Genomic DNA, 27,007 nt, shown 5'->3' with positions numbered 1-27,007 from the left:
TCATATTTGTGTCTAGGTGGATGTATTTGGTTGATTAGAATTTGTTTAACAGTAGCTTCTTAACTAATGAAAAACATTTTTTATTCCTGTACAAACTCATAAAAATTGTGTTTAAAACTTTTATATTTATATATCAGAATCAGACTTATAGTGTACAGAACAGAATAGACAATGTGACATCAACATGACACAGACAGCAACAACATTTATAACATATTTATAACAAAGTCCATATATATATATAAATATATATATGTACAGTATATATATTTGCACTTTGTTATAAATATGTTATAAATGTTGTTGCTGTCTGTGTGAAGAAAATGTTCTTATCCAGTACTTAGTGATATAACCCCTCACAAGCCTGTTCTAAATTTGAACAGAGTCGAGATTTTAGCAATTGAGAAGAACCAAACGGGACTTCTATGAATCTGCACTGGCGTGACAATGGGTACAATTGTTCTTTGTGCACAGCTGCAGAGAAACAGGATCAAATCGGCAAAAACATACTGTCACTTTAATGAAAGGAGCGCACACAAACATACAGTTCATTATAAAAGGCTTACACAGAGACCAAGAGGGGGGATGTACACAGGAGGCTCAACGATCAAATTTTGTAAACCAAATCAAAGCTCAGGACAAATATTCTTTGAAAAAATATATATTTAAATTGAAGAAGCGTGATGTTTTCACACAGTGCTCGAACCCGGTGAATGACCAGCTCACAGCTTGTTGACAAACGCATGACACTGTAAATGTTACATGATTCCAATAAAGCTCCGCCGAACTGTGCAGAAATTAGGGAGGAGGGGACAGACTGTCTGAGGAGAGAGGGGGAAAGGAGACAGAATGAAAGAAAGGAGAAAGCGAAGGAGAGAGAGCAGTATATTATGAAAGACACCGAGTAGACTCATCGTACCAACGCCTCTGTCTGCAGTCAGTCGAAGACGAAGAAGAAGAGGAAGGGGGAAAAAACCCGCTCTCTCGACCTCTCTGAGCGCATCTAACGCCCAGCATCTCACCAACACACACACAGCCCACATCACGCAGTGAAGACTTGTGTCACGGGACTAAAACGCCTGTGTAACTTGGACCACTGTGCACGAGAGTTACCGTGCGGTCGGCTGGAAATGAACTCTGAAGGTGGGCTTCGTGTCGGCGCATTCACCATAAGACTCGGCGCTTCTGCTCATCACCAGTCCACATGAGAAGTTTGACAGGAGCAGGTTGAAGGGAGTCTACCTGTGCTTCCGATAGGCTGTTCACTTTGCAGGCTGCAGCTTGCGGTCGGAACTCGACCACTGCTCCACAGGACACTGAGGTGAGTTAGGGTTTTTAAACAGTTGCTATTGTTTTGTAGGCTGATGTGGGCTAAGTGAATTAAGTCAGACTTTTAAAATGCCTGCATTAGATTAAATTATCACGTTAAATGCCAGCAATTCATTTTAAAACACATCAATCTAGAGTTTCATCAAAGAAATTGAAGTTTATGTAACCTGTAGTGATCGGGACTAGTTAACAGTAGTGGGCTATAAGACGTGCAGGGAATTGTGTGTGTGTCTCACGAGGCACCTGCAGTACCTGCATGGCATCCTGACAAAGGAGCCATACAGCAGGATCCCGAGTTTTAACTTGCCAGAGGTGTTTCATGCACTAAAAGATGTTCCTTTGATGAAGTTTGACCTGCTTGCGTTATGAAATGCTTTAAGATGCCACCTTAACAAATGTCTCAAAAAAGGACGTTCATAAATTGCTGGAATAGTGCTTGGGGACATTAAGCCCTCCTGTAGGTACTGGAAACTAGATTCTAAAATATTGAAGCTCTCACTTTGAGTAGATCATATAGTCCTCCTGAATTACTGCCTAAGCAGTTATGAGGATATTGTTAAAACAGATGTGCAGGGTAACTGTCTCCAGAGTTCATAGGTGCTTTAAATTGCGTTCAAACTATAGCAAAGATGATGGAGATATAAAATCCAAACGTAACCATTATTTCCAAACTTTTCCTAACACCAACCACAACATCTAAATCCAAATGAAAATTCAGAGACATTTAATATTTTCATTACCTGAAATCTTAAGCTGTACACAGTGTAACCTGTACAAAGTGTTATTTTTACATAGGCAGCAAAATGCCATAAGTGTGGTGATTCATCTATGCACTTAATTCTCATGCAGCTGGTGACATGGACATCATAAAGGCATGATCAGATTTGTTATTGTTAATTTCCCACGATGTTGCCTGCCTTCAAGCAGCGCCTTTGATTAGGGGAAGGAGTCGCTCGTTTCTGTTTAGATTTCTGCTCTGCGCTGCGCTGCAGAATACAAGATGAGTACACATATGTCTATCATGCTAATAAGGAACAGATAAAGAATGAGGCTTGATGAGCGAGAGGGCAGCACATTCAGTCAGTCACAGCTTGTGTCGAGTGTATATGGTACATGGTATATTGTTTTATTTAAAAAGAAAGAAACCTTTGTGTAGACAGGTGTCTATTTGGGAATGATATAGGTATGCGAAGTGCAAAAGTCCTCTCAGTGGTCTAGTGGATAGTGGACCTAGAAGCTCAGTTTGTTTGCGTCAGAATTATATTTGTATGTGATTTGAACATTTCTTTTGATGCTGACTTACAAGCAACCCTATTAACCTGGAGATTCAGAAGCTGAAGTCATCCTCCTTCAGTAGTGACTCTGTTTAGGTAATTTAATGAAATATGGCACAATAAAGCCAGATTAAATGCTATTTAGCTGAGTACTTACAGCTGACTAACGTATATTTTTTGGGGACGCTGTTTTATGAACTCCGTCATCTACTGCTGGTCAAATACCTTGAAAGTAGGTCAGACCTGTTGCAATAAGCCAGCTCGTTTTAGTCTGTTCTAAATAAAAGAGCCAATCAGAGAGAAATGTTAATGTGTTACATGTAATAGTAATAACAGCAGTGTCACTGACATAAATGCTAAGAGCATTGAGTTCGTGTTATTTTCTGCAAAGCGATCGTCAGCTCGCTTCCCTGGAGCAATTACATTCACTGTTTCACATGACTACTGAAATGGACTGAGGAGGGAGGAGAAGGCAAAACGTGAAATAAGCAAGACAAATGCGAGGAGCTAGAGATAAAGAATTCATACACAGGCAGAGAAAGGGGTCAGAGTGGGACCAGTGAAAGAGATTTAAAAGGAAAGGGTAAACACAGCATCCATTATTTTATTTCTCCACCTTTAGAATTGCCTTTTTGTTTTCAGTATACTCACAAAGAAAACCCCCAGTTTTCTAGTTTGCCATGCAATGCTTTGCCTGCAGACGACAGCTTTTTAAAAAACACTTTTTGATTCACCAGAATGTAAAAATGCCTTTCATTCCTGATTTACACTCACAGCTTCACATAAAAATGTACAAGAATGAACAACATTATAAAATGCTGCCGTCAAAAGTTATAGACTTATTAAGAAAAAAACACCGCCACTGTGGGGCTTTTACAGTGAATCAGCTGTTTTCACAAAGTGTTGATTTGTCATCAGCCAGTGAGACAAATGAGACAAATAAAAAGAAATAAACAGATTTAGATCAAAGACAATGAGGGTTCTGTCTTTGGATTTATTGTAAAAACTGGAACATAAAAATCTTTGCATAGAGCTATAAAACACCCGAATGGTTAGCACAAGCATGAGTATATTATGGGAAACCCCTCCTGTTTTTTGGTTTTACTCACACAGATGATGCTCATATCAGTGTAGTTCTATTCTGGGCAACACTACACGCAATGACCTGGCGCTCCAGCAGGGCCTGGATAGGTTTGTTATGGAAAATCCCTAACAAGATTGGCAATAACGCTACATGTACCGTGCGTATTTTTCTATGCTTGCTAAAAATGTTGAGATTAAGTGTGTGGATTATACTGTAAAGTATTCAACAGCAGCATGTTGACTCTGCTTTGATGTATCTAAAAGGAGATCTCAGGGACGTTTTATTTTCCCTTTTAAGGTCTGAACTTTTGGATTCTGTGGCATTAAATACAAAATAACAACTAACTACTCAAATAAATAACACTTAGAGCCTGACCACTTTATCGATATGTTGATATTATTCTCCAGTGTTGGTTATTTATATTGGTATTAAGAAATGAACATTTTAAAAGTGAAGAATGGACGAGGCAAACGCCCTTCAACCATGTTACTAGTGTTGAGACAGCATAGTGTCTCCTCTACAGAACTCTGCAATTTCCCTGTTTATATACATCAGCTGATGCGAGTAAAGTCAGGCAACACATAAGTGAGTAAATAGAAAAAATATTGGATTTTTTAAACCAAATATCAGCATCGGTCTTATAAATCCAACATCGGTCAAGCTCTAATATCATCTATCATCTAGTATAAGTACCTAAAGTCTCAGTGGATAGATTAAGGCAAATACTCACTTCCCTCAGGCCACATTGTGGCCACTTGATGGGCAGGTAGAGTCAAGCCACAGTAAACCTAGATCAGCAGTTCAGTCATTCGGGCACATGGCGGTTATCATCATCTATCATTAGTCATCATCGTTCTTTCAGCTTATTTCAGACGCATTTTCTCCAAGTTTATAGAAAACCTTCCCACACTGACAGCATGCATTTTTGGCCCCCAGAAGCAACTGTTTATCTTCTAGAAAATCAAATTACCTCTGATATGATATCATTTCAGTGCACTGAAGTTCTTAGACATAAGATTACAGTCTTAACATGCCTCATAGCTGAGTTTATGCTTCATTGTATTCTGTCTTGTGGTCTGTTACCACCCATATAATACAGCAGGGTGTGTAGTTTGATATGTTGGAATGTTTCGTTTAAAGTTTAAAAAAAATATTGTGGCTTAATATAGCTGAAAAAAAAAAGTATTTTTTTCTTCAGAGAATCCAGAAGTCATCACTTTTTATTTGGGATTTCAGTTTTAAGCTTACTAGAACAAAATACAGAAACCTGTTTTTCTTTAATGTTTTGTTATGTTTCTAGGATTATGAGTTAGTTTCCTCTCTGCCAGCCGCCAAAGACATGTTTCTGTTTTTTTGTGTGCTGAGGATGAGAAGTGGGTCACATGCTTGAATTATCCATTTGCAGGGTTGCATGCCTCAGTGCCAAGAAATTGCAATACGTGGGAGACTTCTGCTAAGAAGACGCAAATACATTTGTGGAGGATGGAGGAGAGAGCTGAGGAAGGACACACACAGGAGAACGGAGGCAGCGATTGTGCAGCCAGACAGCCTCGCACCTCTCCCTGCACCAGTCTGAGGGTACACACAAACTGTCATGTCCTCTTTGTAGATGTAGTGAGTGTGTAAGTGTGTCTGCTGTGGAGTCACATGCTCTCGCTGTGTACGCTTTCAGACATGTCTGTGTGTGGAGACCAGAAATAACTAAATAACCAAATTAGAGCAGTCCAATAATCCAGCAAGCCACTTCCTACAAGAATGATGTGCAGTACAGCACATACCCTTTATTTTTTAAATATGGAAATAGAGTATATAAGACAAAAGGACATTTAAAGCTCTTCTTTGGATGTTGCCTGCCTTTTATTCCACTGATTCAATAATGCTGAGGTCCGGGTTCTCGGGAGACCAATCCATGACTGATAGTGTTCCACTGAGTGTTTTTCTGTCCAGGTGTGCTTTTATTGCACTGGCAGTGTGTTTGGGGTCCTTGTCATGCTTAAAAACAACGCTTTGGTAAATCAGGCACTTTCCAGATGTTATTGTATGGTGGATCCAAATCTGATGGTACTTTTTTTTACCAATTTTGACAAGATCCCCAACATCGCTGGCTGAAATGCAGTTGCATCCACGACAGAGCTTCCACCGTGTTTTATAGCTAGCCTTTCTCATGCCTGACCTCATCTGTGCATTCTGACAATGATTTGAACCAAAAGTTCCAAATTTGGATTTATTACTCCAGAAAACCTGTTTCCACTGATTTTCAGTCCAGTTCTTGTGTAATGAGTCAAACCTCAGCCTTCTCTCTGTTTCCCTACCTTAAAAATTGCTTCTCAGACTGCTGACCATTTCTGATGAAGCTTCAATGAAGCTTTTCATGTTCTGTGTCAAGTCTTTGAGTGTTAGGCCTGCCACTTGTCCAGTTTTCTTAATTGTTTTTAAATGACACATTGTGCACCAGGTAGACACATGAATACATTTTCAGCTAACTTCCCTTTGGGAATCACCTTGTTAATGCCAAAAGAAAAACAAAAATGCAAAGCTTAGCTTTGTATAGCTTCAGCTACTGCTAGCCTTCTACTAGTACCTAATCACGATTTAAAATTAGCTCTTTGCTAAGCTGTGTCCGAGAAACACAACACGGGTTCATGTTTTGCATTAGGTTCCTTTTTTATACTTGAACGATTTACAGGTCAGTGTTAAGTGGCTTAATAAACAAAAGAAAAAAAACATTCCTCTGAAAATGGTCAGGTACAAGGACTGGACCGAAAATGAGTACAAAAAAAAAGCAACAATGTCCAAAGAAAAAGAAAAAAAAGCAACAATGTCCAAAGAAAAACTTTGAAAGACCTTCAGGAAGCCTGGAGGATTAATGCTCAAGAGCTTTAAGAATACTACAACTCTGGGTCCAAAATGTAAGAAAAGGAACTGGGGCTCAAGACTTATACACCGTATTCCATGTGTGCATGATGAGTACTGTATTTAATAAATTTTGACCTTTATTTCTTAATAAAAGGGCACAACCGATTGTCAGAGGGAATGAATGAATCATCTCTGTCTTCTACTGAATGTGCTGTTCCTGCATTTTCACGTTGATCTGTTCATGGCCATAATCTCTGTCTGTATTAGGTTAAAACTTTCCATCTCTTGCATTTCAGTTGTTGAGGAGTTTCATTATCTCAAAGCACAGAACAGCACCTTGTAGCCACAAAACAATTTTCCAATCTTATCGCACTAAATACACATTGAAAAAAGAAGGCTTTGCAGTGCTTTCTTCTTTCTTTTACTCACAAAACATCTTAACAATATTGTCTATAAACACTAAGGTAGATATAAAAGAGGTGTCTTGATTTTTTTGTTGTTGAGCAGTAAAAGTCATCCAGGGATAAAGACCCTCAAATCAAGCATTCTAAGGGTAGTGATTTTTTAAATTATTTTTCTTTACAATAATCTCCCTCCTGTGTCTTCTTGTTGATACAGTGAAAATGTAATAATAGTTATTCAGATTTTGTTGAGGTGAAATTGACAAAAATAGCACAGAGCAAGATGCAAATCTCATATTGTCGCATATTGACCACCTCAGGCTTTCCGTCTCTGTCTTTCCCTTCTCCTGACTTAAACAAGCGTTTATATAACATAAGAAAAACTTCCAGTTGGCTCAAAGCATGTCTCTGCCAACAACATGAAAGTTATAAAGCCTTAAATTAGATCAGACAGCGTTGTTTCTTTTTCCCACATGAAAGTGATGTGAGACAATGGTGTTCAAGCAGCTTATCATAATACAGACTGCAGTGGCAGGACAGACTTACTTCTTCTCAGAATTGTTTGGTTCCCTGACCGGCAGGGTGGGACATGGCACAGCCCGTTTCAACTCTAATCAGGTGCTCAGTGTTATTCTCTGCTGTTTGTTAAATCCACCGGTGTCTAAAACTTTGGTGTCATAACGCCTCAGTTTTTTGTTACTTCTAAATCATACTTCCTTTCTAATCATGTATAATTAACTATTTTATTCTTTTGGATCTCAACCTCTGTCTGTGTGTGTGTCAGACGCCTTTGTTAGTCTAAGCGTATTAGGTGGATGACATCAAATGAGCCAAGAACAAAAGCGGGTCACAGGTCACGAGGAAGCTTTTGCTTCAACTTTCACACAGGCTTAATGTGAATGTCTTTTTAGTGATTTCTAATCATGTCGAGGCCACTGCTTATTTGCCACTTGGTGGAACACCAATTAGGAGGTCACAATGCTTGCCATTGTTGAAAAATCCCAAAACAAGCAGGATGTTATTCAGAAAGAAAAGTAGTCCATTACCACGTTTATACTTTTGTTAAATTGTTAGGATGACTTACTCACGAAGGAATAATCAGTTCCCGATGACTCAGTCTTTTGAGTGCCTATTGTACTTTTTATTATACAAGCAATTGCCTTCATTGTCAGTATTAGCTGCAACAGAATAAGGTGTATTACGGTTCTTTGGCTACTTCTTTTAGAGAGATGTTATGTCATTGGGTGTTTTCACACATTACATAGTTTACTGGGATGGTTTATCTTGTGTAACAATGCAGTTTGAACTTGATGATCAATTTCATTTAAGAACATTTCTTTTACAATCCTACTTTTATTCTGAAAAGCATACTGAATAACTGTTTCATACCAGTACCAAATAATTCAAAAACATATGATTTATGCTAGGAGTTGACATGCATCAGCCATCTGGATCAACTTCAATGAGCTCTATGCTGGTACCACATTAAAGAGAATGGGTAAACCCATGAGTTACCTGCAAAATGCAGAGGTGCATAGAGACTACTTTTTATAAATACATCTCCAAGAGATTTTGCCACTCACCATAATGCAAACACTTTGATTTTAGCTGTTACTGAACATAACTGAATAACTTTATGACTGCAGTAAAGTCAACTCGTGTCTCCCTAAAAGTGATATTTGGTGCGAGCTTGAACCAACCAGACACAGTGCACTGACTCCAACTGATTTAAATGCGACTTAGATGAGAAACAGTCATGTGTGACACAGAGGCTTAATTCCCTCTAAGTGTCACTGCTGATTGGTGGCAAGGAGCCTTCGCTTGGTGGGAAAAAATGTGTATGCATGCTTGCTTCATCCCCTCCATTAAATGTCATGTCATGACCTACTGGTGTTAATGCTCTACAGCTAGCACTGGCCGACATGATCTCACCTCGCATTGATGGGGTCTCTCAGTCTATCCTGCTTCTAAGGATAGGTGCTGACATAAGACATATTATTAGTCACAGTCTTAAACTCATTATTATCTTAACGTATCATGTTAAATATGCTCAGAGTTACTTCTATCTGTCTAATTTGTTGATGTGGTTTTACCACAACTAATACATAAAGATACAGTCAGCTGTTTCCAATAAAGCTACCACTAAATGGTCAAAAAGGTCAATCTGTGACCTCAAATCAGATTTGTTTTAAAACAGCAAGTAATAGCAAAGTGCACAAGAAAAGGACATACAGGATATTAAATGAATGTGTTGTCTCTGAGCAATAAATCCATAATAGCTCTTCATCAAATTATAATTTAGGTGGTTTCAGAGCGAGTCTGTGAGCTCTGTTTTCAGGATTTAAATCATCCAGCAATCACAAAGTCAATTACAAGTCTTTTCAGACATGATCAAGTTCTAAACAGAGAAAATGTCCATACAGGAGCCAAGATGTGTTTACCAAACTTACATTTGGTAAAGTGGGACTTTCTGCTAAACAACTTCAAGAAAACACTTTCTTCATGTGCACAAGCAACTTTAGGTACTATTCATGTGACAGATATTTGCATTTTGTTTGTCCAGTTTCAATTCTCTGTGGCATCTGTGGCATGCAAAGGCTTCTTTTAGTCTCATTAAATCATGACAAAGTTGATTATACAATATTAACTTAAAAACATTAAGGCATCATAGCATAATTGTTCTCTATTAGTATTACTGAAGTCTAGCTGCAGCTCTGCTAGCTTATTAAGGGCATTAGAAACCGGCACTGACACAATTAACACAATTAAATAACTAGGATTGGCATGCCCTTAACCTTATGATGTTATGCCAGGATTGTTAAGGCGTCCCCTGTGTGTCTCCGTGAGTTGTCGGAGCACTGTGGTGCATAAATAAACATATCAACAAACATTTCTTCAGATGTAATTTAGATTTACATATTTATACTCACTGGCCACTTGATTGTGTACACTTTGCTAGTACTGGATTGGACCCGCTTTTGCCTTCAGAACAGCTTTAATTCTTTGTGGCACAGATTCACCAAGGTACTAAAACCTTGATTCTCCTCGGAGGTTTTAGCCCACTTTAACATAATAACATCACACAGTTGGTTTGTCAGCTGCACATCCATGATGCAGATTCTGCCACATGCCAAAGGTGCTCTGTGATCTGGTGACTGTGGAGGCCATTTGAGCACAGAGCACTCATTGTCACGTTTAAGAAACCAGATGATTTGAGCCTGTGACTGGGTGCGATATCCTGCACTGTGATAAACTGGGGCCATGAAGGGATAGAGATGGTCAGGAGCAATAGTCAGGTAGGCTGTGGCATTTAAACAATGCTCAGTTGACACTACCAGGCCAGAAGTGTGTCAAGAAAATGTCCCCAACACCATTAATCCATCACTACAGTGTCAGCCATTGATACAAGGCAGAATGGATCCCTTCTTTCTTGTTGTTTGCACCAAATTATGACCCTATCAATTGAATGTCACAGTAGAAATGGAGACTCATCAGACTAAGCAAAGATTTTCCAATCTCATGCCATCCAGTTTTAGTGACTCTGTGTGAATTGTAGGCTTAGTTTTCTGCTCTTATTGAACAGGAGTGGCAACTGGTGTCATCTTCTGCTGCTGTGTGGTCAGAGATGCTCGTCTGTATAACTTGGTTATTTGAATTAGCGTTGCCTCTATTTCTGCTCAAAGGAGTCTGGTCATTCTCTCCTGACCTCTGGCATTAACAAGACAAGTTTGCCCAGAGAACTGTTTTGGGACTCTAGTGAACCACAGTGACAGCCATTATCCACAAATGGAGAAAACTTCCCAGGAGTAGCGAGCCTACTAAAATTACTCCAAGAGTGCAATGACAATTCATACAGGAGATCACAAAAGACCCAAAACTCAAAAAAAACTACAGGCCACACTTACCTCGGTTAAGGACAGACTTCCCGATCCAACAATAAGAAAGAGACTGGGCAAAAATGGAGTTCAAGGAGAAAACCGCTGCTGACTAAAAGGAACACAAAGACTCGTATCACATTTGCCAAAACAACCCCAAACATCTGGATGATACCCAGGACTTTTGGAAAAATATTCCGTGCACTGACATGAGAATTATTTGGGAGTGTTACATCCCGTAACATCTGGCATAAAACTAACACAGCATTCCAAAAAAGAACATCATGCCAAAAGTCAAACATTGTGGTTCTAGTGTGGTGATCTGGGGCTGCTTTGCTGTGTCAGGACCTGGACAACTTGCTGTAATTGCTGGAGAAATGAATTCTGCTCTCTGTGCGGCAAACAGTTTGGGCCCTGATGCTCAGACACGCTTGGGTTATGGAACAGGACAGTGATCCGAAACACACCAGCAGGTCCACCTTTATTGGAGATTACGTATCGGAATTTCAGGAGCGGGACCACGCCTCCAAACATACTCCTTTCGGTTGTCATCTATATAGGTTCCCCCAGTACTGCAAGCTGTTCATTCTCGTTTACGTGCCCCACCCTCCCTCCCTCCTTGTTCTCAATTCTTTATCTTCTTCACTCCTATTTAGTACATGGGGATCTGCCAGGCCCGGGAGCCGTCGCCAGTCCCCTTCAAGGCCTTCCCCAAACCGCAGCTCAATTCATGTCCAAGCATTCACCTTTACTTACAAAAACACTGTCAAACCTTAAATGAGGACGTGGGCCCAGCTAGTGAAATGGCTCATAAAACACAAAATGAAGGTTGTAAACATAAGGTTTGTGTGCCGGTTTCTGTGAAAGAAACGATTAAGGACAATAACAGCAAAACTGATTTGAGCTCTTTTTGCCATTGTTTTACGACAGATAATTATGTTTGTTTTAGACACAATATTATACCTACTGCCTCAGAAGACAAAAATAAATAATTAAAATCCGGAACCTCACGCAGGATAATTAGTAGCTTTGTTTATAGTACATCGAGTGCAAACACTGTAGAGAGGAGTGAAATAAGTTGTGTGCACAGTGCACATTACATCTCTTTGCGCTTAATTAGAAATGAGATTACAGGAGACAGAGAATAAATACCATAGGGTGATTTGCTCCCATGGATGTGCAGGGAAAACATTTACCCATAGATTAAACTCCATCATCCATTTCATGTGAAACTTTTAAAACACATCTTGTGACTGGAATAGCTCTACATCATCCATTCCTTCATTAAAAGTACAGGAGACTACATCACAAAGTCACTAGAAAAAGACTAAAAGATATTTCAAGAATGAAGTTTGTTTTGTGTTCTCTTAACAAATGTTTTTTTTTTTTAATAATGATGATGTATGTATGTAATCAGCCTATAAAACACTAAATCCCAAAGTTCCAATATCCCACTATATACCCTGAAACATCCAGCTTTTATAATGCATAAGGCAGAGTAAAGGAGAGAGATTTGAAGTGCAGTTCGATTTTGAATGTTTTTCTTTTTTAATCTAAATCATTTGAGGTCTTTAGAGGATCACAAGAAAATATCATAACTAAATGAGAATAGAAGAAGTAGCTGAACTGTTGTTAATCCAGGCATGCTGCCAAATAACTGCACTGTAAGTATTGTTTTTTTTATATTTTTGGTATTATTTTGTTTATTCAGTGGGTCAGATGATTGCTGTCAGAGTAGTAAATGTAGTGACCAAACACTCACAGTGAAGTGTGAGCAGTATAATACACGGGCAGTTATGATTATCTTCAGGAAGCGACACACCGACTAAAACCTTGCTGATATTCAGAAAACAGCACAATCTCAGGTTGGAGGTTCTTCATATAGCAGCTCTACCAACACCACTTATCAGTTAATATATGCAGAATCTGTGATTTGTTCATCTGTTTAATGAATTATTTACCTCCACCTATAGAAAGCCAAAATGTATTAACATTTTCCTGTACTGTGGTTTACCAGCTCACACATTATGTCATGGCAGGATTTTGTCACATAACAAAGGAATATTTATTCCTCAGTCTAATCAGGAACATCAATTGATCTCAGCTTGTGAATTTTTTTTTACCCATATATAAATTTATATATTGGTTTAGTAGAAGAAAATATAAAGCGATATGGAAATGGAAATAAATGCACCTTAATTTTTTCAAATATTGTTTGTGTTAACTGTCACACCTATTTTATTTGTAGCTTATAGCACATTTAAACAGCAGAAGGTGACCCTTTACAAACAGGCGTATAGTATTTACACTCCCCCCGATGATTCATCTCATGACCATTCTCCTGTACATAAATTATCTTTATAGGTTAAAAGTATAGGTATTGGTATCAGCAGTGTTTGCTCTGTATTTACTTGGTGTTACCGATCAATACCAAAATTTGCAGTATTGCAGAGCACTATTGGCCATACTGTATTATTTATTTATAAAGATAAAGATAAAGATAAAGATGACCTTTATTAGTCCCACAGGTGGGAAATTTGTTTTCTTACAGCAAAAGTGCAAAGTTATGTAGCAGAAATGAGAAAACACTGGAATGCAATAAAATAAAATAAAAATAAAATACTATATACAATAGAATAAAAATAGAATAATATAAACAATAGAATAAAATCGAATACAAATACTATATACAACTGAGTAAGAAAATACAAGTACAAAAAAAAAAGTACAAGGACTTGGACAACTTGCTGGACAACTTGCTGGACAATTCTTTTTCTGACAAAGTACAACTTTGTCGGAGAAAGAATTGCACATATAGCAGTCTTATTGCATGTGTGAGGGTTTGATCAGCTGCAAAAGTCTTTGTTGTGGAGTCTGACAGCAGTGGGGAGGAAAGACCTGCGAAATCTCTCCGTCCCACACCGTGGGTGCCACAGTCTCCCACTGAAGGAGCTGCTCAGTGCTGTCAGAGTCTCTTGCATGGGGTGGGAGATGTTGTCCAACAGGGATGACAGCTTAGCCGCCATTCTCCTGTCACTCACCACCTCCACTGGGTCCAGAGGGCATCCTAGAACAGAGCTGGCCCTTCGGATCAGCCTGTTCAGTCTCTTCCTGTCCCCGGCAGAGATGCTGTCGCCCCAGCAGATCACACCATAAAAGATGGCTGAGGCCACCACAGAGTCATAGAAGGTCTTCAGGAGTGGGCCCTCCACTCCAAACGACCTGAGTCTCCGCAGCAGGTACAGCCTGCTCTGCCCTTTCCTGTAGAGGGCGTCTGAATTATGAGTCCAGTCCAGTTTGTTGTTCAGATGAACACCAAGGTACCTGTAGCTGTCCACAGCCTCAATGTCCATACCTTGGATGTTCAGTGGTTGCAGTGGAGGATGTTTGTGCCTGCGGAGGTCTACCACCAGCTCCTTGGTCTTTCTAGTGTTGATCTGTAGGTAGTTCTGCTGGCACCAGTCCACAAAGCCTTGAGTCAGTCCTCTGTACTCCTTGTCGTCCCCATCAGTGATGAGGCCGACTATTGCAGAGTCATCAGAGAACTTCTGCAGGAAGCACTGGGTGGAGTTGTGGGAGAAGTCTGCAGTGTAGATGGTGAAGAGGAACAGAGCCAGAATCATTCCCTGTGGGGCCCCCGTACTGCAGACGACCCTGTCTGACACACAGCCCTGAGTCCTCACATACTGTGGTCGGTCGGTGAGGTAGTCCAGAATCCAGGTAGTGAGGTAATGGTCCACTCCAGAGTTCTCCAGCTTGTCCTTCAGAACCGAGGGAAGAATAGTGTTGAAGGCACTGGAGAAATCAAAGAACATGATTCTCACAGTGCTCCCAGCGGTCTCCAGGTGAGCGAGGGAACGATGTAGGAGGTGAATGACGGCATCATCCACTCCAATGCCAGGCTGGTAGGCAAATTGAAGTGGGTCCAGTGATGAGCTCACCAGGTGCCGAAGCTGAGCCAGGACCAACCGCTCCAGGGTCTTCATCAGGTGGGATGTCAGAGCCACCGGCCTGTAGCTGTTGAGGTCCTTGGGGCGTGAAGTCTTTGGCACTGGTACAACACAGGAGGTTTTCCAGAGCTGTGGGACTCTCCCCAGCCTCAGGCTCAGGTTGAAGAGGTGCTCCATCACCCCACACAGTTGGTCTGCGCAGGACCTGACGACCCTTGAGCTGATGCCATCTGGGCCCGCTGCCTTCTTGCCATTAATCCTCCTCAATTCCCTCCTAACCTGGGTGGTTGAGAGAGACAGGGTGGAGCCTTGTGTTGAGTGTGTATTGGATGCTGTTGTTGGAGGTTGGGAGGAGTGAGCAGGGTGAATAGAGGAGGTGTGAAGTGTCTGAGGTGTCAGAGGTGGAACAGCAGCAGTGGGGGTGGGTGAGTCTGCAGCCGATGTTGGAGACTGCCTCATGGCTGAATCAAATCTGTTGAAAAAATGATTCAGTTCATTTGCCCACCTCACATCCCTCCCAGGCAGAGAGTTCTGATGTTTGTGGCCTGAGTTGGATATATTATATTCATATAACATAATATATTATTTCATTACCAAAGTGAGATGAAACCAGATGTTTACATTATAAATGTTGTTTACATTATTGTTGGCTAAGGAGACGCAGCCTAACAGTCTTGTTTTTACAAGCCCGTGGTCTCTTAGCATCATATACATCACATGGCAATGAAAGATCTTTGCAAAAGTAAGGCAAATAAGATAAAATAAAGATTGCCTTCATTTCTGTCAAACGTCAAATGTCATGGTTGCTTGGTAACCTGAGCAGCGTGTCCTATAGGCTAGACCAGCTAGACAGGTTAGCGAAGGAGCTAAAGGTGCAAACCGAACAAAAAACTAAAGCAAGAGAAAAATGACTATCAAAAAAACAGGAAATAAGCAACATGGAGATGCTGAAAAATGAGAAATCAATTGGTAAACATGAATGAACAAATTCAGGTGGTAGAAAAGACAGGCATCGACATAATGGAGCGAAAGGAAAACAAGGAAACACAGAGGAGTCTATTAACAAAGACCAAAAAAACACTCACTCACACACACACACACACACACACACACACACACACACACACACACACACACAGACAGAAATGCAAACCCTAAAGTAACATTGAACAACAATAAAATTTAACAGCAAAGGCTAACTGCTTCAGATAACAATAAAGTAGAAAATCAGACTCAATAATATCACAAGAAATAAAGCTCAATATTAGAATAATAAACTAAAACAGACATTTAAAAAAAAATCAACAAACAGAAAATCAAAACTCCAAACACTAGAAGAACAATAAAAGAGAAACGAAGCTTCAAACAGTTTATCAGGCACTCCAAAACAGCACAAAACCCTAGGGCCATGACACAGGGATGTTTTTACAGACTTTACTGACTGTGCTTCTTTGTCTGAGTGCAATCTACCACTCCACACTGCTACAGAGCAGCCTGTTAAAGTGTTGGTTTCGACTTAATTCAATGATGCCTAAATGATTAAATTTTTTCATAGACGTCATGGGCTTTTTCCCCCCCCTCTTTTTTCTTGGAGATTGGACCTGGCTTTACTTAGCACATAACTACTCTGGACTTGTTTTTGGAAGTGCTTAACCTTGCCAGTCGTGACTACAGCACTAGAGATAACCCTATAACAAGCGCTGACCTCAGCAGTGACTCCCTGAGCCTGGTTCTTCCTGTTAAAAGGGAGTTTTTTCTCCCCACCATCACATAGAGCTTTCTTATAAGGGATTTAAGTTACTGGTCATGTTCTCCCTTTAGTATTGCACGGTCTTTACCTTGTAAAGTGCTACTGTGCAAACTGAATTAACAATATGTTGAATTTAATTGAATTTAGCATTGTTATAACAGCAATTATTTGTAACTTACTGTCTTATAAGAATAGAAGATGTGAAACAAGCACATGTCACGTACTGTATAACAAAGTCGTCCATTCATCTGTCAACACTCAAACGTTTGTTTTATCTCACTGTTATTCACAGTTCATGGAATCTTATTTGCACTTCATTGCTTCCTGTTCTATCCCCTTCCCTCATCAAAATCCTTGTTATTCTTGTGATGCTGGCAAATGTTAATTATTAGTGATTTTTGGATGAGCTGACAAAGTTGAATGTGGAGGGTCCGTGCATTGTAGAAGCCACAGTGGTGACATAAGCATTTCATTTCTGTCTTTTGTGGGTGGACAAAAACAGAAGCATTACATAATCAAGTATATTATGGAGGATGATTATGTTAAAACGGTGTGTTTTCTCCTGTTGGAGTTTCATGCATATCAATGCGTTTGTGTGTGTCTTTCTGTTTTCTAGATGTTTCTGGTGGCATTGTCCTTTGCCTACTTTGCAAAGGCTCTGTCGGGGAGCTACATGAAGAGCACAATAACCCAGCTCGAGAGGCGCTTTGACATCCCTAGTTACCTAATAGGTGTCATTGACGGGAGCTTCGAGATAGGTGAGTAGGCCTGCCTGTGACTGCTGTTATTTTGTTGTTCTATTTGTAGCCTCTGTGTCATGGGCTCCCCTCGCTTCTCTCGTTCTGTCTTTGGGGCGAAAATATGAATGGGTCATCAAGATATTCAAGCTTCAGATAAAAGATTCATCAGAGTTCCCAGAAGAGGACAGAGGGGTGTGTTTGCGTGTTTGTGTGTCTGTGTCCGCACATGATGAGTCATAATGTTGAGCAAGGACATAAGCTGAGCTCCTAGTTGTTTTTAAGCTATGGAAAACCGTATTCTGAAATTTGAACGATGTTGTTATGCAATATCTGTTTAGTGCACTTGTGAATGGGCTACAAAAAGACTGACCCTTTACACAATATAAAATTAGCTGGGATGGAACTATAACATAAATCATACGCATCTTTGTGCCTTCAATTGATTTCCTAAATGCTATTTAACAAGATGTGACCTGACTCTCATGTCAGGTCACATCAGAGTACTGACAGGGACTAGAAAGATAGCTCATATTTCTCCCAGATTAGGGTCAAAACTTTCATTTTTGTTAAAGGATATAGGTAGGGCTGGACCCTGAATCATTCCTTAGTAATAGGCTTATGCTGCTGGGGGCTTCCCCGCTTAACCCCAACCGGTTATGGCAGCTTGCTGCCCCCTTCCTGAGCCGGGTTTCTGCTGGCAGTTTCTTCCTGTTAATAAGGAGCTTTTCCTTCCCACTGTTACCAAGTGCTTGCACAAATTGAGTCGTTTGATTGTTGCGATTTTCTCTGCATTATTGTTGGGTCTTTACCTTATAATATAAGCACCTTGAAGTGGCTGTTGTTGTGATTCCTCTTTTGTCTTCAGAACTGCCTTAATTCTGCATTAAATCTTCATCACAGAAAGGTGCTGGAAATAGTCTTAAGAGATTTGGGTCCATATTAACATGACAGTATCATATAGTTGCTGCAGATGTGTCAGCTGCACATCCATGATGTGAATCTCCTGTTCCATCAATTCAGTTTCAAAGGCCAGGCTGTCCGGCACCAACAATTATGTCACGTTCAATTTCCATTTCAGATCAGTGGAGTTCAGTTTCATTTATATAGAGCCAAATCACAACAACAGTCGCCTCAAAACACTGTATATTGTAAAGCAATAACCCTGCCATAATACAGAGAAAATTCCAACAATCACACGACTCCCTGTGAGCAAGCAGTTGGCAAGAGTGGGAAGGAAGAACTCCCTTTTTACTGGAAGAAACTTCTGGAATAACAGGCTCAGGGAGGGGTAGCTATCTAACATGACTAGTCAGGGGTGAGAGGAAGACAAACCTTCAGTCACTTAAATCACATTTCTTCAGTTTGAATTTCAGCTTGACTTCACAGTATATCAGCACACAGGCTCATCATTTAGGAACTCCCACAACAGAAGTGATCATTTACGGCGCTCTTTTTAAAGAGAAACTCAATGAATTTTACAAATCAGAATGTGTGCTGAAGAGGTCATACTGCATTTATTGAGAAGTTGTGAACAGCCTTTCAAGCCTCAAGAGCAAGAAATGTGCGGATGTGAAAATATGATGTTAGATAAAATTGAGTTCTTTGGATTTTAATTATATGGTAATAATAGGATCATTTGTAATAAATTTTACAGTCAAAGGCAGTCCGAGTAGTGTTACAGCATGCATACAATGACCACTGTACATAGTGTTATCAGGTTGTTCTCCAATGGTCCACTGACCAATTTCTGGGGCAGTTATATAAGTGTAATCCATTCATCTGAAGAGCCTCTTGTAGGTTATAAATTATACATGGCTTGCAGTGCAGACTCAGTCCCAAAGAAACATAGGCTATAGAAGATAAAAGTCATTGTGTTACAGTGGGAGACAATAGTAATGAAGAATAATTAGCATTTTTGATCTGCAGCATTGCAGGTCGCGCATGTGTGTGAACCCTGGTAGTCTGCCAGAGGAGAAGATGGTGATGGCACCTTAGGTGGAGTCGATACGGAGTATCCTGATTCTCTCCATCTCCTGTGAAAGCTGCTTGTCTCATGTGGCCTAGGCAACAGGCTTTTTCTATAGGACTGTTGCCAGGGTAACATAGAGGCAGAGCAGGGCACTGTGAAGAGGAAAGAAAAGGGAAAAAGGACAGTGCAAGGAACAAGAGAGGACAACAGAGGGGGTGTGTGAGGGGGTGGGGGAGGAAATAAAGAATAATAAAAAAGGGAAAGCAGAGAGTGATAGTAATAGATGCTGATCTTTAGAGAGATCATGCCTGCAAGATGAGCTCAGGTGACTGGCTATACGTACATACACATACTACGCTGCATGAATCATTCTTAGTTTGTCATCTTCATATGTTGAGCAGTCAGCAGTGCTGGTATATTCCTCTATAAACTTGTTTAGCTTCCAGCTCACCTCTGTACCCCTCTGTCTCTCACTTTTAACAGGTTTTGGGAAAAAAATCTGTTACTAGATAAAACTTCGATACCCATAATCCATTGATGAATTCATGAGTCTAATAAGGACTGCGCTATGAGAGGCATGTGGTTATTTTCTGTAGAAGGCACTACTGCAAAAAGTCATTACTGTTGTAGGATACTACGTAAGATGAGATTTCCTCACCACTACAAATAGGCTACAAATACACATTTACTAATATTTACTACAACATTTCTTAGAGCTGTGCCTCTCCCTCTTTCTCTCGCTCTCACTCATTCATCACCCACACGCACAAACATACACACAGCCAAAGGATTGTTGGAAGGTTTGACGTCACCCCGTCAAATAATCTTGTGCAATAGAAAAATGTCAGATAGAATGCGATAATTTTCCAAGGCTGCTTTCCACCCCATTTAAAATGGAGTTTCCACGTCACTGATCGTGGACAGAATGCACTAAAAAAGGTGTCAGCAGGGAGCCTTCTTGTTTAATTTTTCTGTCATGTTTGCTACTGCGTGCTGTAAATTCTTCTCTCAAAATAAGATCTCACGCCACTAGAGCAACCAGGATTTTCACATGAAAAATTAATGCATCACCTTACACTGACTCATTAAAATGTCACGCACACTATTATAACATCTACAGACTCTATAGTATAGGATAAATATTTTACTGGCTATGGAGTGCATGGAGAATAAGCGCCTCGGCCTTTTCCATTATGATTTGTATCTGTTCAGGTACAGAAAGCAAGTTAAAAAAAAAAGACCTTGTTCATTTTATCCTCAGCATGCAGAGCCACATATGAACCAAACACTATCAAAAAACCCATAAAAAAAACAATCCCAAGCTAATATTTGGAGGCAATGATGTGATTCTTCTCAAACTGATTTTCCACCCTATGTCTGTGCTTTCTGCTCCAAATCAATGATATTTCTTGCTCAAACTTCCCAGGCAACTTGCTGGTGATAGCTTTTGTCAGTTACTTTGGAGCCAAACTCCACAGGCCAAAGATCATTGCAGTGGGCTGTGTATTGATGTCCATCGGCACCTTCATCATAGCTCTGCCTCATTTCATCATTGGTCGGTGAGTAATCCCAACTAACAGGTCTGTTTGCTCTTTGACTTTAACTATAACCCCAATAGCAGATATTAATTATTGTATGAAACATTCAAATAATCAATTCATGTTATTCATTTTTGTCAGGTGATGACTTGGGATAGTTTTAGTAACTGTGGAAATAAATGTCATGGTTATTTTGGAATTTTAATGATTTTTGTAACTGTTTTTCATTTCTAATAAGAAATGAGTGCACATGTTTGAATTGACTTTGGAGTTTGTCTAAGCCACACAGGCTCCAAATTATAAATACAGTAATTTAAATCCTTTAATAAGGGATGCTGAAGGTTCTGTAGTGTTTTTTAACTTGATGAGGGCAATACCTGTTGACTTCTCGTTAGTGATCATGGTTAACTGCGACTGCTAGTTTGTTTTTTCCCAGCATAAAAAAAGGGTTTGCTTGTCAACAGTCATTGGACTGACTAAAACTCAAAACAATGGGAATGTCAAAGGAACTCAGTGAAGATCTAAGAGGGAGAATTTTTGATTTATACAAGTTGGGAAGGGCTCTTTGAGGCATTTCTAAAATAATTGCATATTCCAGATCATCAGGTCAAACAATTGTATGCAAGTACAAGTAATTCAATGTGTTACCAGTTTACCAAGGCCGACAAGAAGACCCAAACTATCACCCTTATATGAGAGGAAATTGCTTACGATGGTCAGAAACAACCCAGTAACCACCAAGACTCAAACCTTCCATGAACTGGAAACTGCTGGAACACCAGCATCACTGTCCACAGCGAAAAAGTTTTACGTCTCTGTGGACTAAGAGAGTGCTGACCATGAAGAAGACCCTGCTTCAAAATTGAATCCTTCAAGTTTGACTGAAATTTGTAGCTGCCCACATGTACAAGCCAAATGACTTTGGAGAAAAATGTTATGGTCAGACGAGACAAAGATTGAGCTTTTTAACCACTATGACACAAGGCATGTTTGGAAGAGTAAACATGAGGCTTTCAAACCTAAGAACACTGTACTGGCTCTCACACATGGTGGCGGTAGCATCATTCTCTGTTTTGCTTCTAGTGGTATTGATACAAACCACAACCCTAATAAAAATGTGTGGGCTATGCTTAAAAACCAGGTACATACCAGAAAACCAGCAGGTCAATAAGAGTGGTCAAATATCCATCCAGAATTATCCCAGGAGCTTGTTGATGGCTACCAAAAACATCTGGATGAGGTGCAAATGACATTTAACCAAATATTATTGGAGTGTATGAATATATTTGAGCATATATGTTTACTCTAACCTGTGTGGATTAGAGAAAATCCAAAATGAAGTTCTTGTTTTTTAAAATCATTAAATATGCTGCAAATCATTCCACCCTGGAAAAAGAACAGTTGAAAAATAATTAAAGACCCCAAATGACCATGACATTCATGCTCATGATGAGTGTGTGGAAACTCCAGAGGACAAATGTTTATGCACTTGCTATATTACTAGTACTTAATCTGTTATTTAGAGCATCATGGGTCAGCCTATACCAGCATGTTGCCTTTTCATTAAGTACTTTTGTTTCTTCTGTCACAAATGCACATAGACACATGTAACTGTGCAAACGTCCCTTCCAGCACAGGTTGAAGCTATAACTAGTTGGAATGAGTATTGTTGTCTCTGTTGCTGATCTGAACTGTTTGAATTTTGTGAACAGCTATGAGTTTGAGACATCGGTGCGGTGGGTAGTGAACTCAACTCTTAACCCCTCTCCGTGTCGGCCAGACTCACCAGGAAACCTGACAGAAGATGGTACACTACCTCAAGTGCCAGCCTCAGGTTTGTGCTGACACACACACACACACACTAGTGTAAATAAGAAACATGTCTAATGATACTTGTCTTTTGCTTAAGGTTGTGAAAGCGAGTCCAACCTGTCCATGTGGATCTATGTGCTCCTGGGAAATGTTTTGCGCGGGATTGGAGAGACACCTGTTCAGCCTCTGGGAATCTCATATATAGATGATTTTGCCACTGAGGAGAATGCAGCACTTTATGTTGGTAAGAAAAACATCACCTAGTGGTAGAGATAAATTTGCTGTTACCTATTTTGACTGACATGGTGCTGATGCACAACCAGAGAGAATCCCACATTGCGATAGATTTGAAAACTGAACGAAAACGAAATGTAGCAGAAGTTTTGGTTATTTCTGTAGGAAGAAAGTCATGGGGGAGATAATCTATGGGCTTTATCTGCAAATCACTGGTGACTTTCCTGCAGCATCTTACCATAGTTCCTAAGTCAGAGGTAGCAACTATGTGCTCAGACATTTTGTGGTTCAATTCTGGTGCCAACTTTTTGGCATGGGCAACAGTCTGTGCAGGTAGAGAACATGAAACTTGTTCTAGACTGTAAACCTGCACTGCATCAACGGTAAGTTATGTGCATTGGATGCGCTACCAGGGCTAATGCCAAAGCCAGCGTCCTGTTTCTGCTTTTACAGAAAATGATACTCCTCTGCACCGAAATTAGGTAGGATCTTCTTTTGCCCGTGCTTCACCTTTTCACAAGTTTCAGCTTGTTTTTGCGTAAACTTGCTCGAGGACAGACAGACAGACACACAAACAAGGCAGCTCCTATCATTTAGCCAATAACAGTTCAGATGTAATAGTTAACACAGCCTTTGTTTGAACACATTATTAGCTCAGAACAACGTGAGGGTAGCAGAAAGTTCTGATTTTCTCTAAAGGAGAAGAAAGGTGATTTAAGTGACTTTGAACAGGCCATCGTAGAAACTGCTGATCTGCTGAGATTTTCCTGCACAACCATGTGCAGAAGAGTTCAGAAGAGAATGACCAGAGTGTTTTCAGGAAAGGAACAGTAACTCTGATAACCACCTGTTACAGTCAAGGTATGCAATGTCACTGGGCACTTTTGCATAAGAGCACCTCTGAACGCACAGTGCGTCAAACCTTGAATCAGATGGGCTACATTAGCAGAAGACCACACTGGTTACCACTCCTGTGTGCTGAGAACAGGAAACTGAGGCTACAGTTTGCCCAGGCTCACCAAAATTGGACAACAAAAGATTGGAAAAAAGCTGCCTGGTCTGATGAGTCTTGATTTCCACTGCAACATACAAATGGTAGTGTCAGAATGTGGTGTAAACAACATGAAAGCAGGGCGGTGGTGTAATGATGAGGGGGATATTTTCTTGACACACTATGTCTATCCTTTTATGACCACAGTGTACTCATCTACTGATGTCTGACTGTTTTATATGTCATGTGTCTCTTTTGGCATGATTATCACATCCTAGGTTGTGTGCAGACCATTTCAGTGGTTGGCCCTGTGTTTGGTTACCTATTGGGCTCCCTTTGTGCCAAAATCTATGTGGATATTGGATTTGTGAAAATGGGTGAGTTTAATACTAACACATTTTTTAAAATTGTTATTATGAGGCCAGACTGTCTACACAAATCGCTGCCATTAACACCACAACTCTGATAATTATCTGAGTGACTGTGGAATATTAAAAGTCCCTACTTCACCTAAATTAATCTTTGGTTTTATTATTGTTGCTGATATCATTTGTCAGACATGTAAAAAAACAAAACAATGGTACCACGATAGCTGATAAGAGTTGGTTAAACATTAAAGGGTGATGCCCAGCTAACAGTCAGAAAATAAAATGATAATAATAAGCACCATCACTGTAAGGAAATGGTTACAGTAGGATAAAATGTTTTGTACCTATTAAAATAAATAATATTTGACTGTAGTTTAGGGCCCTGAGGCCAGATCCACAAAACTATGATGACATGGCTGTGTGTACACAAAAAGACAGAACATTTTCTGTTTTAATAAACTGTAATCATACATAAGCCTGATATCCTTTTCCACAGTTAAATGAACATACAAATGCCCCCAGACAACCATTTGCAACTGACACTGACTTGTGCAACTGCAGAACAGCTGGCTTTACAGACAAATGGGGTTGTGGCTATTTATTTTACTGATTTATAACGTTTATTTTTAAATGATGAGCGTGATAATATTTGTACACAGATATCTACATATGAGTGAGCAGAATCTGTAGCAGAGGGATGACATTTCCTGCACTGGAAGCTTTTAGTTCTATGGACCAATACATGTTTGAGCAAGCTTTGGCTGCTTTGGTTGTATCCAGGCAAACAATGCAAATAAAAAGCCCACTGTCTAAAATAGGTAATTTAACATGTTAATACCTCAAAACAAACGGGTAAAAAAAAAGGGTTTATAAACAATGACCAACAAATGTCAGCAAATCTTTTGATAGTTCTGGCCCTGGAAAAATTGCCAGTCACCCCCAGAGGCTGAGTCAGCAGACTCGTGGTTGGTGTCTTACATTGTTGGACTGATGGTTAATCAGCATTATTGCTAGATTTTAAATGTCAAAAAGATAATCAGTCTCAAATTGCAAGACTGAAAGAAACATTAGGCTGATTTAGGACTGTGGATAAAGCTAAGGTTAAAATTGAATTTTGTGCTGAAATCTTAATTAAAATAATTATAAAGCTCATTAGTCATTAGCGTTATAAATAAAGTCTGATTGCTGAAAAGTTGCCAATTAAAAAAGCCATGGGATTACATTTCTTGGTTTATACTGAATCTTTTTTTTATTTCACCTGCATGCAGCTCACTCTATAAAACTCTATTATTACCTGATTTAAAGTATCCAAATTGTTACTGTACCATTTGAGAAACAGCAGCAATGTGTCTAAAATTACATTTCCACTTTTTTTGTGCATATGCATTGTTTATACGCATAAACCCTGATACTGTGCACTTAGACTGCCCATCAACAGCGCTGTAGCTTTGTCACTTAAATACAACAGGGCCATTGTTAATGTTATTTGTAACACCTGTTGCCTTCCTTCCTTTGGAGCTCAAATATCTGCTGTGAAAAAGAGTTTTTCATTCATAAAACTGAGGCCTGATGTTATCAGAAAAAAATGGCTCACATTCGTTGCGTGCACAATTCTAAACAGAGCAGGTGTACAGGATTAGCATCACTTAGGTAATGAGGCCAGCTGAGGAAGAAGAGGGACAAAGCCTTCTGGTCGGCAAGAAAGACTGAGAGAAAGAGACAGAAGAGAAGAGAACAAAGAAAAAGGGGACAGCAGGAAAAAGCTAAAAGGAAAGTAGCATTTAACAAAAAAGCAGAAGAAAAATAAAGAGTTTTAGATCGATTAAAAACACACAAAGGAGTAAACACATGTTCTTCGGCACTGGATTTTGTTATTATTATTCTTAATCTAAAAAAATAGCATTCGTTTTGTTTTCCTATGCTGTCTAATACGTTCAATGTGTCCTGTCTTATTCATAGTAACAAGCATGTTCATAACAAAGTAACAAAAAAACAACAAAAAATAGCAGAGTAAAAATATCCATCAGTACCATAAAGTATGTCTATTTTCAGACTGGACACACAATTTGAGTGTTTAGAATAGATGAAAATCAGAAAACTAGTAGAATGAATAATACATGTACCTTGTTTTCAGAAAGCATTACTTAACTTTCATCTTCTGTGCCCCAAAACATAGAGACCATCACCATTACCCCATCAGATTCCCGCTGGGTGGGTGCCTGGTGGCTGGGTTACCTCATAGCTGGGGTTATCACCCTTCTTTCTGCTATCCCATTCTGGTTTCTGCCCCGCTCTCTACCCGTGCCAGGGCCAGAGGTCCCAGAGAAGTGCACACCAGAGCAGACAAGTTTCATCAAAGGCTCTCCCCTTCTGAAGCACAAGTACTCAGCAGATGAACACACTAGTTTTATAGAGATGGCCAAAGGTAAGGAAGTCTAAAGATTTATATATATGTCATATGTGGAAAACAATGTTTCTCACAACAAGTTCGTATCTGGGATTAACACTTCACAATCTTGCAGTAATAACACATTTTCTTTGTGTTAAAGCAAGTACAACCCACATTTTAGATGAAGAATTGCTTATACATCATATTGCCAAAGTACTCACTCACCTATCCAAATCACTGAATTCAGGTGTTCCAATTATTTCCATGGCCACAAGTGTATAAAACCAACCTTGACATGCAAACTGCTTCTACGAGTATTTGTAAGGAATGGGTCGCTCTCAGGAGCTCAGTGAATTCCAGTGTTCTGCCGTGATAAGATGCCACCAGGGAATGACAGCAACTCAGCCACTAAGTGGCACTGGCACGCCATATAAAATCACAGAATGG

General features: G+C 39.8%; 1 protein-coding gene across 1 annotated transcript in view; it reads left to right on the top strand.

Annotated features, from left to right (window-relative positions):
- Window positions 1–513: 513 nt before the first annotated feature.
- Window positions 514–27,007, top strand: part of LOC100695464 (solute carrier organic anion transporter family member 1C1) — a 40,900-nt gene continuing 14,406 nt past the window's right edge. Inside the window, exons 1-8 of the mRNA XM_005474683.4 lie at window positions 514–1,321; window positions 5,093–5,265; window positions 17,136–17,277; window positions 20,655–20,787; window positions 22,479–22,600; window positions 22,676–22,822; window positions 24,082–24,180; window positions 26,348–26,596. Coding sequence (XP_005474740.1) covers window positions 5,170–5,265; window positions 17,136–17,277; window positions 20,655–20,787; window positions 22,479–22,600; window positions 22,676–22,822; window positions 24,082–24,180; window positions 26,348–26,596 — 988 coding nt within the window. The 5' untranslated portion in view covers window positions 514–1,321; window positions 5,093–5,169. The remainder of the gene's footprint in view (window positions 1,322–5,092; window positions 5,266–17,135; window positions 17,278–20,654; window positions 20,788–22,478; window positions 22,601–22,675; window positions 22,823–24,081; window positions 24,181–26,347; window positions 26,597–27,007) is intronic.

Source organism: Oreochromis niloticus, linkage group LG14, assembly GCF_001858045.2.
Source record: "Oreochromis niloticus isolate F11D_XX linkage group LG14, O_niloticus_UMD_NMBU, whole genome shotgun sequence".
NCBI lineage: Eukaryota > Metazoa > Chordata > Actinopteri > Cichliformes > Cichlidae > Oreochromis > Oreochromis niloticus.
The sequence above is the reverse complement of the archived record's forward strand: the minus strand, read 5'-3'. Positions and strand labels throughout refer to the sequence as shown.